The sequence below is a fragment of the Protomyctophum bolini genome, assembly GCF_963924005.1.
Source record: "Protomyctophum bolini genome assembly, chromosome: 12".
Taxonomy (NCBI): domain Eukaryota; kingdom Metazoa; phylum Chordata; class Actinopteri; order Myctophiformes; family Myctophidae; genus Protomyctophum; species Protomyctophum bolini.
The window spans coordinates 42,333,077-42,349,495 of record NC_137873.1 but is presented as its reverse complement, the minus strand read 5'-3'; the positions used below and the strand labels follow the sequence as shown (position 1 = coordinate 42,349,495).

Sequence of the window (16,419 nt, the reverse complement as noted above, 5' to 3'; positions counted from 1 at the left end):
CCCCTGAGTCTCTAATTCCTTGTCGCTGGGACATTTAGGAGTCGACTGTCTGCTGACCTGAGGGTCCTGATGGACACGTCCGTCCGTGGCATATCTTTTCAAACGGGGGTCCGGCGGCAGGATAATTATAGTGTACAATTTGGGGGTCCTTGACATGAAAAAGTTTGGGAACCAGAACGACGTACAATATGACCTAATGTAGGCCTATACCCTCCCTCCCCCCCATCCCCATAGATTCGTATTTCTTACGCGACTTGCGGCTCGCAGTCCTGCTGATAGGCGGGGCACGGGGCGACCACCACGGGCTCCTGGTAGCTCTCCACTCCTCCCTGGACAGTGCAGCTGACGTTCCTGTGCACCACATACGCACACCAGTTTCTGCGTGTGCGTGCGTCCGTGTGTGTGTTGGGAGGGGGGGGATGAGAGAGAGAGACATTATTAGTTATAATAATTGAGATAAGCACATGGATGATGGACCGTTCGTTGAAAGCCTATAAGGAATCATTCATAATCATAATGACTGTGTGCGTGCGTCATCATGTATGTCTGTCGGGTTGGGCGTTACTCAGTTGTCTGCAGCATCGCTATGGTCTGAGTCTGAGTCTGGCCGAGGAGGAGAAGACAAAAAAAGAGATGTGCTAAATGGGGAGCCGCGCGGTGCGAGACTGCATGTATCACATTCCGCTGATTAAACTGGCTCTTATCACATTTTGGGAAGATTGTCAGACTATAGCAGTCAGAGAAGCGAGCCAAATTTAGACACGGCCCGATGAAGCCAAGGCACTGCTGCCTGCTATCAAACATTTATGAACTGCGATTGCCAATAATCTAGTCAATTAACATGATGTCATTATTGTTAATGGAAGTGCGCAATTTATTAAAGGATATGGCTGGGGGAGATTAACTGCACTTTGCAGCAGTTTCCCCACTCACAATGTTAGGACTGAATTACATTTTAATACGCTATATTATATAGGCTATATCATTTTTAAATCTAACGGGATTATATCTCGGCCTAATAATAATAGTCTACTACAGTTCCTGTTTATAGTTTTATCTTCGTCGAGCATCAACAATCAACAATGTCGTTTCTCTGAACAAAATGCAGGTCCTTACCTGTTTCTGTGCCTGTGCACGGCTCCTCCACTGCCTCCAGTGTACGCGGACCCCTGGAACAAGGACAGGGACGGTGGAGCCCCGTGAGTACACATGAAGTTCAAAAACAAAGTAAAGATTGTCCACGTACGCTCCATGCTCCCTAGTGTGTTCACACTAAAAAAAACAGCACTTTTTAAATAATAAATATAGCCTTTAAAAGAGGGAGAAAGCTACGCTGCCTGACATCACGTGCGCTAAAAGTCCGTGTAAGTTCCCCTGACTGATCTGATCAACAAACTTCCAGCTCAAGTTTTCTTTTTCTTTTTGGGGAAGTCCACAATCACTCACTGCTGCAACTCCCTTGGAATGACGCTGGGCCTGGCTGGACTAGGCTACTCCCTCCTCCCAGTAAGTAATCTGGAGGAATGCTGGCTTTATTGTGTTTATTGCTCAGCAGTGTGTGTCGTCGTAGCTAGGCCTATTTGTTGTTTGTTTGTTTTGGCAGTCAGACGTTGGCTCATGCAGTGCACTGAGTGCAGTGGGTTTTCAACCCTTTTCATATCAAGGCCCATTTGTATCTGGCATTTGAGCCACGGACCACCATTTGATGACATATAACCTCTCAGACACAAAACGTTGTTGTTGTCTTTGGAGAAGATTTTCCATGCTGTGTTGACGTTGGTAGCAGCATAGGAGAGATAACAGCTGTAGCTCTTCTACACTCTAATTGTGCAGACTTCTTGTAAATTAAGTAATGCACTTGTTTAACAATAATTTGACTCTTGAGAGAGTACATTTCAACTTACACTCTCAAGAGTTAAAGATCTATGAGGTTCCATTTGGTTACCAACCCGCAGACTCATATAATAAGTCAGACTCATAATATATAGGCTAGGCCTACTTTAGGATTTGCATAGTTTGATGAGGTTTGTTTTCCTTAAATTTACACATCTCTGATTAACAACAGGCTAGACGATAATGGCTTTAGAGAACAGCAACTCCTTTTGTGATGCAAGTTCTTGAATGTTGTGATAGAGACAGACATAAAGGTGTGTGTGTGTGTGTGTGTGTGTGTGTGTGTGTGTGTGGTGGGGTGGGGGGAGTAACTCATGTGTTTGCAGGATATTGAGGATATTGAGGAATTATAGAAAATGCACTATAAAACAATTCCACAGCTTCCCAGACTGTCCGTTGCATTCAATGGAACCCCCACCGAGCCAAAGTGTTGTAGCCACATTGGAACACAGCTAGGTCACTCACACACACACACACACACACACACACCGGCTCAATAATGGCTCCATGTTCAGCCCAACAACTGCACAATTTGGGGGACAGGCATCTCAGTCAGACTGGATTCACACAGAGACAGAGCGGTCACGCTTCACAGCAGTCAGAGTCGAGGCAGCAGCTCTCTCATGTCTTCAGTCCCACTTGGGAGGTGGTGTGTGATCTGGTGTCATGCAGGTGTGTGTGTGTGTGTGTATGTGTGTGTGTGTGTGTGTGTGTGTGTGTGTGTGTGTGTGTGTGTGTGTGTGTGTGTGTGCGTGTGTGTGGAAAGAGTTTCCATCCATGCTAACATTGCTGCAAATGAAATCAATTCTGTTCTGCAAGAAGAGCTTAAGCCCATTTCCCCAGTCTCCGTGGTTGCCGTGGAGAAGGATATCACTCTTTCCTGATCCGATAGAGCCTCCTCCGACTCTGTGTGTGTGTGAGAGAGAGAGAGAGAGAGAGAGAGAGAGAGAGAGAGCAGAAAGAAAGATTGGGAAAGGAAGGGACTAGGGAGTGGTGTGAAAAGGAGATATGTGGAAAAACAATTCTGATTGTACTGACAGAAGAGAGGAAAGTATCGAATGAGGGAAAATTATTGTAAATCAGTAGGGAAGCACACAGCACACTCACACACAGCACACACACACAGCATACACACACACACACACACACACACACACACACACACACACACACACACACACACACACACACAGCATACACACACGAACACACACACTTTAAACTTCACAATGACTTTTCCATTGGACACAACTGAACACTGCATATCTGAAACGCTCTGAGACTCTCATGTGCTTCTCCAGACACACATGAGGCAGTGCTTTCATCAGGCTGTGTCTCATTGTCTGATGCATGGGGCTAATGGAGGGGGTTATGGAAGTGGGTGAAGTCAACATTTCCCTACTATACGCCATCCAACCAGCTCAGTGGCCTTGTGGTTAGAGTGTCCGCCCTGAGACTGGGAGGTCGGGGTTCGATCCCCGGCCGGGTCATACCAAAGACTCTAAAAATGGGACCCAGTGCCTCCCTGCTTGACACTCAGCATCAAGGGTTGGATTGGGGGGGTAAGTCCCTGCGACATACTAGCGTCATGTCCAGGGGGTGTACTTGTACATCAAGCTGCCTCACGCTACAGAAACAGGAGATAGGCTCCTGCCCCTATATGGGCCTCATTATGGCTCGGCAAGGCTACTTACACCATCCAAACTTTACATTTGACAATTTAGGCATTTAGCAGACGCTCTTAATCCAGAGCGATTTACAGTAAACAAGAAACAAAAACATGGTAATACATATGCACAAATTGTCATCATGAATCATACGTAAACTATATAATGAAACTAAGCATACCATATAACATATATAGGCCTACTCAGAGTAATGACACTCCCGTTGACTCTCATTGTAACAATGGAATGCAGGAAGTGCTCATTCTATCTCAATGGAATAGTTCCAGCCAGAGGAGCAATGTGTGGAACTATCGCCCATAGGCACCCGCTTTGTCTCAATGGAATAGTTCCAGCCAGAGGAGCAATGTGTGGAACTATCGCCCATAGGCACCCGCTTTGCGGCGAGATCAAAGCGTTAGATAAGTTGAGCTTTTGCATACGCCTAGGGGTCGGGGCTAGGGCAAGTACTACGGGCTTAGATGGCGTCTGAAGAGGTGGGGTTTCAGACTACGGCGGAAGATCGGGAGTGAGTCTGCAGTTCCGACTGCAATGGGATTGTGCATTCCATATAGTTTTGGAGCCAGAAGGGAGAAGAGTTTGGGACGTGTGGAGCGCTGTCTCTGCGTCTTTAGTGAGCGTACTTCCAGCTCCCCCCGTGGGACTTTGCTGTGTGTCATGTCGCTGAGTCGCATATAGGCTATTATGCATATCGCGTGTTCTGTTATTCACATTATGATTTGCACTGATGTGTCGCCCACTTCCCTCTGTCTCTCTCTGACTAGTACATTCTCCATCTGTCTATAGCTGCCTCCTCTGTCTTGTTCAGACATATTTCTCATCCTTCATGTGATTTTGTACTTAAAAATAGCCCTAACTGCCTTACAGGTAGGCGAGTCTAAAGGGAGTGAAGGGATTCGTGCAATCCTAATTGGCCAGTAGTACCTTATGGTAGCCCTTTTGAGTTGTGTCCAGCAGAGGGCAGCACAGTAGCACAAAAGGAAGGTTAGTTGGAAGAAAAAGCAATTCCAACACATTGGAGAAAAAGAACATTTTATCACACAGCCATTCAAAGAAAGTGATTTTCTCAAAGTGCATTACTCATCTTGTTTCATTGTGCTCGCTCGCTCACACACACACACACACACACACACACACACACACACACACACACACACACACACACACACACACACACACACACACACACATGCACGCACGCACATGCACACACTTTTATTGTCACAGTTTTTCAACAAAGACCGTGTGGTGATACATGCAACTACAGATAGTGCGTCCGGTCTGGTCGCTTATCATGGCACAGTGACAGTGTTGAATCTGTTGCCATGTTAGCACAGTGGCATTTGAGAGTGTGGGCTATTACAGTAGCTGTACGTCTAGTCTTCTTCAAGCTCAGTTATACTTTGTTAGACACTGTACACATAGCTGTGTGTGCACGACACAGCCACACATATATACTGTACATAGCTGTGTGTGCACCACACAGCCACACATATACGTAAAATCACCCTCAAATCAAAGTGCATAGAAAGACTTGCCACATTTGCCTTGTTCCATCATGGCGAGCAGGGCACCCATCTCGTCATGTTTATCATTTAGCAGATACTCTTAATCCAGAGCGATTTACAGTAAGTATTAAGAACGAAAACATGGTAATACATCAAATTCATAGAGAATCATACGTAACCTAAGAACCTATCTATACTGTATGTAATGAAACTATCCGTATACACTATAGTGCTATGTATTAAAATGCTTTCTAAGTTGCATAAGTTGAACCTTTGCATACACCTGTAAGGTCGTCGAGGCTAGGGCAAGTGCTACAGGCTAAGATGGAGTCTGAAAAGGTGGGTTGTCAGACTTACGGTGGAAGAAAAGAAATGTCTCTTCCTATAGTTGGGCTAAAAAATAGAAATTAACAGATCTACAGCAATTGTGCAAGTTTCACATGTCACTTTCACATGTCTTGACAACCTACCGCAGCAGGCATTGCTGGAATTGGTAAATACATTCCAGTTTTGTAGTACTGTATTTCAAATTTGTACAACTATCTATATCTGCAGTGGCCTACTAAGGTAGGATGGCACAGCGCTAATGGAGCCTCCACTGAATCTGCACATTCATGGATTCAAGTTCTCAGTCGCCACAACCGATTTTTCAGTCATTTGGCAGCTACAGTGTATACTGTACTGTACTGTGAAAAGCATGCTGCATGCACCGAAAATAGCAGATCTACAAGCTCACAACACGTTGCAGATTTTATTTTTTGCTTTATTCCATGCATAGTATGGTAGTATGGTATGGTATGGTATAAGGCAAGTCAAGCACTAAAAGGTGAATACCAGTCAGCCATATGTACTCTGTATAATATACAGAGTACATATGGCTGACTGGTATTCATAGCTTTGTGAAACAGAGTTATATGTATATTATATATAACTCTGTTTCACAAAGCTATAGATATTTGCCACATTCAGAGTTCACGTGCCGTTCTCTTCTCTCTCTCTTTGATCCATAATTATGAAGTTACCATGGCAGCTCAACATATACATTCCGTATGTGTTTTCACTTGATTGGTAAATTAGTTGATTGAGAGAGTTGACATTTGACCTCATGCTTAGAGGAGCCATTGTACTGCATATGCATCTGTTGACGTCGGTGACCTTCATGGTCTTTACTTATCCCATTCTGACCTGAGATCAGATTCATACGAGGTTTCCACTGGACACACACTGGTCTGATGAACCCATTCTGACCTGAGATCAGATTCTAAAAATGTCAGTCGTTCTTCGATTTTTCAAAAATAGCAGACCTACAAGCTCGTAGCGCGCCACTCGGTGGCGCGCTATGAGCTTGTAGATCTGCTATTTTTCAATAGCTAAAGCATGACATGATGCTAACACCAAAATGCGTTCCCGTTCAGAATGGGTTATAATAAAAGTGCTGATGCACCTGCTGCTGCAGCAGGGCCTTGGAACAGGACTGTCACTATAGCAACAACCCTGACAAAGGCTTTAGTTTACCAAGGAAGGACCGCACCCCTTTGAGAGTTGCGACTGTAACGTCAGAAAACACATCTTCTGCATGCCCACATATAGCATGTCCTGGAATGTTCTCTCTCTCTCTCTCTCTCTCTCTCTCTCTCTCTCTCTCTCTCTCTCACACGCGCACGCACGTTAAATTAAATTTAAGATGTGATTCCATTATGTGTATGGATTTTGGCTTTGGGGAGTATACTATACATTCTGCATGCCTCACAGACCCAACTCATGCCATTATAGTGACGTTGTATATGTATGCCACCACACCGTAAAATCCTCCGTGTTCATTTAACATAATACGTAACCAAGTGGACCCTTACGGGTGCAGTTGCTTATACACATTATGCTGTGCACTCTCAGGGTTAAATGGACACTCACGGTTTTACTCTGCGTGTTTCACCCGAACAATGCGGAGGAGACCCGTTTCCCTTGGCAGGCGTCCCGCTACAACGAACACACCGCTGCCTTATAGACATGGGTGACTCACTTCAATTTCAATTCAAAGGGCTTTATTGGCATGAGAAAACATACGTTTACATTGCCAAAGCAGAAAGAACAATACAACAATACAGCAATACAATCAAAACAAAAATTATGTATACTTTGAAGGTCAGAATCTTCAATAGATCAACTTCTATGTACCAAGATCACTCGATGCAGGTATATAGTGCAGGAATATACACAATGATTAGTCTTTAGGGTGGTTGTGTTCCATTTGATATCCTTCTCCTATCACAGCAACTCACAAATCTTGCTGCTGTGTTTTGCACATTGTTGTACTTCGCCCAGCAGATATGGGAGTTTTTTGTCATGGGTCATGTTTTCAAACTCTCCGTGTGTTGGTTGTTATCTGTGGGAAGTATGTGTCTCTGATGTCTTGGTACACAATGGACAGATGGTTAGGAAGTGTAGCTCGGTTTCCACTTCATGACCATGACTCACTGGCTGGTCTCCTTTTGTGTACACTACCCACACAAGACAAGTGCTCCTCACCGTGGGGGTCAAGGGACCACCGGGGATGCTCCTTGAACCCGGGGAAAGTCGCTCAGTGTTTGGTTTTCATTTTTTATTCACAAAACGTCTACAACACACAAACAGGAGACAGTATATTCATGAGACTTGTGGCGTTTTGATCATCCTGAATTTCACTCTCCCTGCTCACACTGATGCAATCCTATATATACACTCTCAAACCTTTTGTCTGGGAATGGGATTTCCGGGTGAAGTTATATGTGAAACAAATTGAAGGGAAATTGAACGGAACGTCAACAGGTTTTTTTTTCTCTGGGCTCCCTCATGGCGTAACATCCTGGCTATACTGCTGGGTATTCAAGGGCACAGAGCATGAATAGTGTATCTGCAGGTTCCCCATCATGGGAACGGGTCCCCAATCCCTGTTCTCCTCCTCTGAGTCCCTCCATGCTGGATCACAGACTCACACAGCATGGTTATCCCATTCTGAACGGCAACCCGTTTTGGTGTTAGTGTCATGTTATGCTTTAGCTATTGAAAAATAGCAGATCTACAAGCTCATAGCGCGCCACCGAGTGGCGCGCTATGAGCTTGTAGGTCTGCTATTTTTTGAGCGACTGACATTTTTAGAATCTGATCTCAGGTCAGACTGGGGTTAATCAGACCAGTGTGTGTCCAGTGGAAACCTCGTATGAATCTGATCTCAGGTCAGAATGGGTTATATATGTATGAGTATAAGACACATGCATGCCACGCACGCACACACACACTCGGTGGCATTATCACATTGGACTCGTGGCTGCATGCAGCACTTGTTTGCAAGCTGTTTTGCTACACCCACCACTGACTGTGCCTTGTTTGTTTGGGGCACAGGAAGCTAATGTGTAAATGTTGGTCTCCTCTCCTCTCCTCTACCTCTCCCCTCCTCTCCTCTCCTCTCCTCTCCTCTCCTCTCCTCTCCTCTCCTCTCCTTCTCCTCTCCTCTCCTCTCCTCAAGCCTACATACACTATACATAGATCATTGACGTGACAGTATTGCTGTTATTACAGTATATGCCAGTGCATTGCACTAGCAAAGTAATTAACCACATGCAGCACGCTATAATTGGCGGACGCCTCCATCATGCGCCACGCGTGACTGCCTGCCAGCGTACATGTTGGCTCTCACTCTGAATGATCAAAGATATTAATTGGTATAAAAGACACTTTGAATGACCTTCTCAGTCTGGCTGCAGAGGCAGAGGAGCTTTTTCTTGTTTCTCTGAGCAAAAAAAAACTATAATGAATGTGATTCAATATGATGCCGCAAATAGAACACAAGATTAAAGGAAAGTTCAGACAAATGTCATGGTCAGAGACGAAGATACTGGCAAGACCCCCCTGTACGTAAATGTGCATTTATACCCACGCACACACACACACACACACACACACACACACACACACCCTCTCTCTCTCCCCCTCTCCCTTTTTTTAGATTTCCTCCGCGGGTACACATTCATGTGTGCGCATGAGCACACACACACACACACACACGCACATCCACACGCACATCCACACGCACATGCACTCGCACTCACAGACACACGCAGAGATAGCAGGCTGGGGCGGCTGATTTATTGCCTGTAAAATGTTAATATAGCTATAAGCTGTGTTCATGAATTGTTAATTAAGGCTGTGTGACAGACTCGTCACCTGAAATGTTAATGAGGTGCGATTACGTCTGCACGGGTACCGGAGGTCTCGGCGAGCAAATACACCAGCTGAGCTGAGCCTGGGGGCCCCAGACCCCCCCCACGCTGAGGGGCCACAGACCCCCACCACGCTGAGGGGCCACAGACCCCCACCACGCTGAGGGGCCACAGACCCCCACCACGCCATAATAAGAAACGCCCAGGGGCACGTGGAGAGATGGGCCGGGCACCGTGCACGTTCAACCATTGATAAATTCCACACTATGAGCTTGTAGATCTGCTATTTTGGAAACATCGTGAACTAATCCTCTGAATATATATTCTTCTTTCACAACGTTTTTAACTCTTATATCTTTTCTTCATGCAGGGGGGTCCCTGGAACAACATATTTTCAGATCATTTTACACTTGGTTGCGTGCTAAAAATAGCAGATCTACAAGCTCATAACGCGTCGCAGTTGTGAAAAAAGCCCACAGCTTTACATAGACGTATGCTTCTTTCATTGCTGGAAGCCAGAGGCGGAAAGTTCTTATAACGGCAGGGGGTTCAAGCAGCCACGCCCCCCCCCCCCCCAGCGGTGGAAAAAAAACGAGTTTTGTTTTTTCGAACAAAAGCCACCTTATTAGCATTTGAATGCGGCATGCGCGGCGGCCCAACACCTATCTTAATGTAACCCCTCGTAAAGGTATGACTACGTGCATGACAACATGACCACTGGGGAGGGGAAATTTCAGTGGACAGTCAGTGGGTGCATAATTTACTGCAGTGCATATAGATATATTTTGCCAAAATGCAGTGGGTTCAGTCGCGCCTTTGCCAAAATGCCAGGGGGTTCAATCGCGCCTCTGAACCCACGGAGTTTCCGCCACTGCTGGAAGATGCACTAAATTTTTTCTTATATTTCTCCTTCATTACCATGTGCTGTATCTTGGTCCCTCGCATGGCGTCGTTTGCTCAAGGCCTTAATCAAATGACACGCTGGTGATGGTACCGGAGGTCTAACCTTATGTCACATTCTTTAGTATAGGCCTAAATGTGTCTCGAGTCTTACAATGCTCTGTGTTAACGGCAAAGGAAAATATATATAGCAAAGAAGTAACCCTGAGGTTTGGTTCAAATGCCATGTCGCCTTTTGTCTGACGTTTCAAAGAAATGCCTTTCTCAGACTTTCTTTGGGATTCTATGTGTCCTCAGTTGTTGACATGATTAACCCATTCTGGGCGGTGAAGGTGAAAGAAAGGCGTTCTGGGTGAACAGGTTAATATTATTAATATCCATATGATGTAATAATGTAGACTGCAGTATTGAAGAATAGGGGCAGCATTGATCTGTGTTTTGTAATGTTGTCTCATCTTGCTGTGTTTGTAGACTGTTACTAGGACCACCTCTCTGTGTTTGTATAGACTGTTACTAGGACCACCTCTCTGTGTTTGTAGACTGTTACTAGGACCACCTCTCTGTGTTTGTAGACTGTTACTAGGACCACCTCTCTGTGTTTGTAGACTGTTACTAGGACCACCTCTCTGTGTTTGTAGACTGTTACTAGGACCACCTCTCTGTGTTTATAGACTGTTACTAGGACCACCTCTCTGTGTTTGTAGACTGTTACTAGGACCACCTCTCTGTGTTTGTATAGACTGTTACTAGGACCACCTCTCTGTGTTTGTAGACTGTTACTAGAACCACCTCTCTGTGTTTGTAGACTGTTACTAGGACCACCTCTCTGTGTTTGTAGACTGTTACTAGGACCACCTCTCTGTGTTTGTAGACTGTTACTAGGACCACCTCTCTGTGTTTGTATAGACTGTTACTAGGACCACCTCTCTGTGTTTGTAGACCGTTACTAGGACCACCTCTCTGTGTTTGTATAGACTGTTACTAGGACCACCTCTCTGTGTTTGTAGACTGTTACTAGGACCACCTCTCTGTGTTTGTATAGACTGTTACTAGGACCACCTCTCTGTGTTTGTAGACTGTTACTAGAACCACCTCTCTGTGTTTGTAGACTGTTACTAGGACCACCTCTCTGTGTTTGTAGACTGTTACTAGGACCACCTCTCTGTGTTTGTATAGACTGTTACTAGGACCACCTCTCTGTGTCTGTAGACTGTTACTAGGACCACCTCTCTGTGTTTGTATAGACTGTTACTAGGACCACCTCTCTGTGTTTGTATAGACTGTTACTAGGACCACCTCTCTGTGTTTGTATAGACTGTTACTAGGACCACCTCTCTGTGTTTGTATAGACTGTTACTAGGACCACCTCTCTGTGTTTGTAGACTGTTACTAAGACCACCTCTCTGTGTCTGTAGACTGTTACTAGAACCACCTCTCTGTGTTTGTAGACTGTTACTAGGACCACCTCTCTGTGTTTGTAGACTAGAACCACCTCGTCAAAAACCTCACTGACGCATTCTGAGCTCATTCATAAAAGTGGATTAGTGATGTTAAACTATACTTTAGACACAACATATGAGTCAGCCCATGATGAGTAAGTATGTTGCCGTTTGTTGCAACACTCTGACTGCCGTGCCAGCTGGAGGGCGGGGAGGGGGGAGAGGGGGGTGGGGGGCGGGGCTGATGATGTCAGAGAGAGTGATGTCACGGCGTGACACTGTGAGTGAATTGATCATCACAGCTGTGTGTTCCACCCACTCCTCCTCCCCTTCCTTCCACATCTCCTCCACCAGACACTAGACCTCGGTTCACATGCATTCGGTCTATCTATGCATGCAGTGCCACATATTCCAGTTGAGATTCACGCACATATCTAGACTGTAAGGCAAGCGCCACTCCTTATTTTTCCCCAGCAATGAAGAGAAGGGAAAATATAAGTAAAGTATATAAGTAAGTGGCTTCGGTAATACCATGAGCCAAGTAACAAGGGCGTCTATGCCTTTTACAAGGATCACTGAGATGCATTGCTGAGGTGGAGTGCCATACCGTCAGCTCCCCTCCCAGTACATGCCACATACTTAGCTGCGTTGTACTGTACATGTACCACAGTAATACAGTATATATACTCATACGCTGAGTTTGTGGCGCCAGACCCCAAAAAGGTGAGCAGCAGTGTTCCGACTGAACACAGCAGAGCTTGCAGAGAGAGAGATTCCCCATGTCAAAAGCGTTGGAAAAAGCCAAACACACATGGCCTCTCTATACTTGTCTATCTCCAGTTACAGTATAGCTTATTGCTTCTATGACTTAACAAAACTTTGAAGAAATATGCCACACCAGTTTGCAGTTCAGGCATGAGGGCACCGAATAAACCACGAGAAACTTTTAGCATCGGTTTCTATCTCAGAGCACTAGTGGTTTCTTCTGCTACCATAAAAAGCTCATTTGTAACACTGGAGCGGCTAATTAGGGAGAGGGAATCAATAATACATGCTAAGGGATGGTTAATGCACCACAGGGACTGGCTGACAGACAGACAGACAGACAGACAGACAGACAGACAGACAGCGTCTCCTTTTCGATGACCATCCTGCTCTCTCATAACTGCTGGGTTCGACACACAAAGCCATCGATGGCACCACAACTCCGGAGACGTCATGGAAAGCAGAAAGGGAAATAAACGTTGTACACCTGCAGTAAAACGTTTGTTTCACGTGTTAATTCATCTTAACTCAAGTTACAAATGTATTAATAAAGGTACAGACTGATGATGTTACTATTATGTAAGTGAAAGAATAGACAAATAGAGAGAAAGACGTTGGAAATGACTGTATATATCAGTGAGTAATTGGTATAAACATGAGCAAACCCGCCATGTAAATCTATTTTATAGATGTAATTAGGAAGAAACGTTTGAGCCCACCATCATTAACCCATTCTGACCTGAGATCAGATTCATACGAGGTTTCCACTGGACACACACTGGTCTGATTAACCCATTCTGACCTGAGATCAGATTCTAAAAATGTCAGTCGTTCTTCGATTTTTCAAAAATAGCAGACCTACAAGCTCGTAGCGCGCCACTCGGTGGCGCGCTATGAGCTTGTAGATCTGCTATTTTTCAATAGCTAAAGCATAACATGATGCTAACACCGAAATGGAACAAGTGGCCAAACAAGTAAATGTAAATGTAAATTCACATTGGGATTGTGCATGCATGTGACAGGAATGCATTCAGATTTGATTTCCCCAGGAAAAGACGTGACTAGACTAGATTTAAGACTAGATTTGAGCAAAATTATAAATAAATATATAATATAATATAATATAATATAATATAATATATTGACAAAGAAAGGTAAACGGCATGTGACAAGAGCCTGCCTGGCGTATATTATCCCATTCTGAACGGGAACGCATTTTGGTGTTAGCATCATGTCGTGCTTTAGCTATTGAAAAATAGCAGATCTACAAGCTCATAGCGCGCCACCGAGTGGCGCGCTACGAGCTTGTAGGTCTGCTATTTTTGAAAAACCGAAGAACGACTGACATTTTTAGAATCTGATCTCAGGTCAGAATGGAAAACTGTCAGGATGTAGAAGACATTTTTAGAATCTGATCTCAGGTCAGAATGGGTTATATACCGCAGATGTGTTATTACCGAACCCGGTGCTGGAAAGTGTACAGCCCTCCTTCCCTCCCAGCACACTGACGCAATGTTTCAACCAAAAGAAGAAAAAAAAAGAGAAGAAAAGTCAAATCAATATGGGGCTGCATCATGTGAAACGGGTCAGAATGCAATAAGTGTGTGAGCTATCCGGGAAACAGATCGGCGTGGAGGCCAGCCCAGAAGCTACGCCACTAGCTCTCTCCCTCGGGACGTCCCGATGCAAAGCCTCTGGTCCAGCAGGGAGATGTGGGTTAACAGACTCTGGGCGGGAACCCCCTTTTGGTGTTAGCATCATGTTTATGCTTCATAGCTATTGAAAAATAGCAGACCTACAAGCTCGTAGCGCGCCACCGAGTGGCGCGCTACGAGCTTGTAGGTCTGCTATTTTTTTTTTAAACTCGATGAACGACTGACATAGAAACATAGCTTCTTTTTTAGAAAACTGTCAGGATGTAGAAGACATTTTATCGAATCTGATCTCAGGTCAAAATGGGTTAATGCCTCCCCTGCATTAGCACACCAACACCACTCTAGTCGACTGATCCCAGAATCTCAAATGCCAGATAACAACTACAGCCCCTCCTAAACCCTCTCCCCCCCCCCCCCCCCCCCCCCCAACACACACACACACACACACACACACACACACACACACACAGCAGAAAAGAGACGAGAGTGATGGCAGAGCGGTGATCTAATAAATCTGAGATTGGAACAATGTGCGTCTGCCCGTCTGCGTTTACATTCCCCTCCCATGCGTCACCAACCTGGAAACATGATATCCCAGGTTTGCTTATCATTATTAGGTCCAATTTGACCAAAAACATATACAGGAATTTCTAATGAAATGACTCAAAATGTAAGGTAAGGTTTCAGCCCAATCCTTAAGCCCCATTGACTCCCATTCCAAAAGTGTGAAACAACAATCGTTTTGCCTATTTGTATAGCTGTCCCAGTTATGGGTATATGCTGTAATATTTAATTTAGCTTATTTTTCTGAAAATGCATATTGTAAATTGTATTTTTGTTTTTGGGCAACAAACTGTATATTTTGGTATTTGTATGGCGTATGTATGGTGAGATAGTGCCATCTACTGTGCTCTGCATTTGTGGTCTGTTTCATGGGCACTGGCAGGTTGAATTAGGCTCACCTAATCACCTCATTTCAATCACCTGTTGGGTTTGGGCATGTTTGGGCAGAACAACAAACAGAGCAGAGGTGAAGAGAGGAGATCTTTCATGTCAGAGTCTCTCTCCACAAAAGATAAGAAAGAAAATAATATAAAAAAGAACAAGAACTGAACTGAACTCCTAAAAGTCTGTGAAGGCAGAAGGCGCATACGGTATGTTCCCAGTTGTTTTGTTTTTTGTCTGTAAAAGTTCTATTGTCATTCTATCTATCGTGTATTTGTTTGTGAGAATATGGACAATTCATGGACATTTAAAAGGACAGCATGACTGACTGACTGACAAGGGCATTCATAATTTCATGTGGTAATAATTCATTGTGGTTAAGAAATATGTGATTTCTTTGCTTAGTTTTTCACGTTGTCGCTTGGGATAAATAGCCCTTGTGAAGTTGTGATATCAGTTGGGACGTTGTCTTATTTCTGCACCAGATGAAGATGGTTTAGGAGCAGTACGTTACACTAATATTCGTCTTTCTCAACTCTCGCCATGCAGACCACACACAGTTCCCTTTGATCTTTGCAGTTGTGTAAATTTGTCCATATACTAAAAATGAAATTAGTTTAATCTCTAGATTGCTTGCTTAACTAACGTCCTGATCTAGGACCAGTACCGAGATCACTTAGGAGATCATTTGTAGGATTTGTGTACCAATTGTATGTGTGTTTGCACATTGCACATTGTTATACTTCGCAGACATGGGATTTTTTTTGGTCATTACTATTAGTCATGTTTTCAAACTCTCCACGGGTGATTGTTGCGAACGCAGTGAGCACTTACTATGAGACCTAGCAGATCATGTCTGTCTGTCTGTCTGTGTGTGTGTCCGTGTCCCCCCCCTTTGTGCCCATATATGGAGCTGGTGTCCGTGTGTCACGCTTTTGTGCCCATATATGGAGCTGCTTTGGGGACTCCTTATATGGTTATGGCTGAGTCATGGTGACAACTTAAATATGTACGAGCTGCGTTCGCTTCCCGCGTTTGCGCGTCTTACTGGTATAATCTGTGGGAAGTATGTGTGTCTCTGATGTCTTGGTACAGTGGGCAGAGAGACGGTTAGGGAAATGTAACTCAGTTTCCACTTCATTTTGTGTGCAGTGGGTGTCTTTTCTATAGGGAGACAGGTCTGCCTATGACAGCCTTTACTCCATCGCAAGACTTTGTCTGTACCTAGTCAAGACTGTGACTGTCTGTACCTAGTCAAGACTGTGACTGTCTGTACCTAGTCAAGACTGTGACTGTCTGTACCTAGTCAAGACTGTCTGTACCTAGTCAAGACTGTGTCTGTAACTAGTCAAGACTGTGTCTGTACCGTGTCAAGACTGTGTCTGTAGTACCTAGTCAAGACTGTGTCTGTAGTACCTAGTCAAGACTGTGTC

The 16,419-nt window shown here is 44.6% G+C and overlaps 1 protein-coding gene across 1 annotated transcript in view; it reads right to left on the bottom strand.

The window, feature by feature from the left end:
- The window catches only part of emilin2a (elastin microfibril interfacer 2a), a 40,423-nt gene extending 39,010 nt beyond the window's left edge, over positions 1-1,413 (bottom strand). Inside the window, exons 1-2 of the mRNA XM_080777441.1 lie at positions 1,117-1,413; positions 250-378 (exon numbers count right to left, since the gene is read on the bottom strand). Of these exons, the coding sequence (XP_080633567.1) occupies positions 250-378; positions 1,117-1,253 (266 nt within the window). The 5' untranslated portion in view covers positions 1,254-1,413. The remainder of the gene's footprint in view (positions 1-249; positions 379-1,116) is intronic.
- Positions 1,414-16,419: the final 15,006 nt, after the last annotated feature.